This window comes from Penaeus monodon, chromosome 33 (assembly GCF_015228065.2).
Source record: "Penaeus monodon isolate SGIC_2016 chromosome 33, NSTDA_Pmon_1, whole genome shotgun sequence".
Taxonomy (NCBI): domain Eukaryota; kingdom Metazoa; phylum Arthropoda; class Malacostraca; order Decapoda; family Penaeidae; genus Penaeus; species Penaeus monodon.
The window spans coordinates 21,912,377-21,913,052 of NC_051418.1; the positions used below are offsets into that span (position 1 = coordinate 21,912,377).

A 676-nucleotide genomic window follows, 5' to 3' on the forward strand; every position below is an offset into this window, starting at 1 on the left:
TATGTGAATTTGTGATGTTCCAAGAGCCATAGAATAAGACTTCATTTTGACCTCACTTGCTTTCCAACAGGAACAACTTCCGACTAAGAAGTTGAGTGCAACGTGTAAAATGCAGGTGCTCACCATGGCAAGGAGTTCTGCACTAGACTACAACATGGACCCAATCCTTCTCACCAACTGCAAGGATGATGTAAGCATTAGTGGGTGTTTTCAGTAGATATATGGTAATAATGGCAGGTTTTCTCTGTTATGTTCTTTAGTTGGTCCTTGTTTGATTGTTAAGGTAAGGTCACTGATCTCTTTTGAATTGGCTTGATGTAGGGTAAACAGGCTGTAGGAAGAAATAGGGTGTATTAGCCACAGTAGACAAAAATTTTACTTTGTTTTAACATCTTTGGGTGTTAAATGATGCCATACCATGGTCTTTTTGATATGGGACTTGCATATCATTTGCTTATCCACAAGCTCTCCAAAAACACTGAAAGGTTGGCACTTTATGGAATGTAACTGAATACTTATTCTGCATTACACATCCAAGGGGGAACCAAGTACTATTGATTGATAGTGACTCACGTTCCAAATTCACTATGACGACAAGTCGTCAACCAGTGATCACAGGTGACACGGAATATATGCCATGTTCACTAAAATTTTTGTTTATTAAACCCATGGATAT

At 38.6% G+C, this 676-nt stretch overlaps 1 protein-coding gene across 1 annotated transcript in view; it reads left to right on the forward strand.

The window, feature by feature from the left end:
- Window positions 1-676, forward strand: part of LOC119594150 (Golgi apparatus protein 1-like) — a gene marked incomplete at its 5' end in the record, with an annotated part of 20,293 nt that overhangs the window by 12,403 nt on the left and 7,214 nt on the right. The window contains 1 exon segment of the mRNA XM_037943219.1: window positions 71-190. Within this exon segment, the coding sequence (XP_037799147.1) occupies window positions 71-190 (120 nt within the window).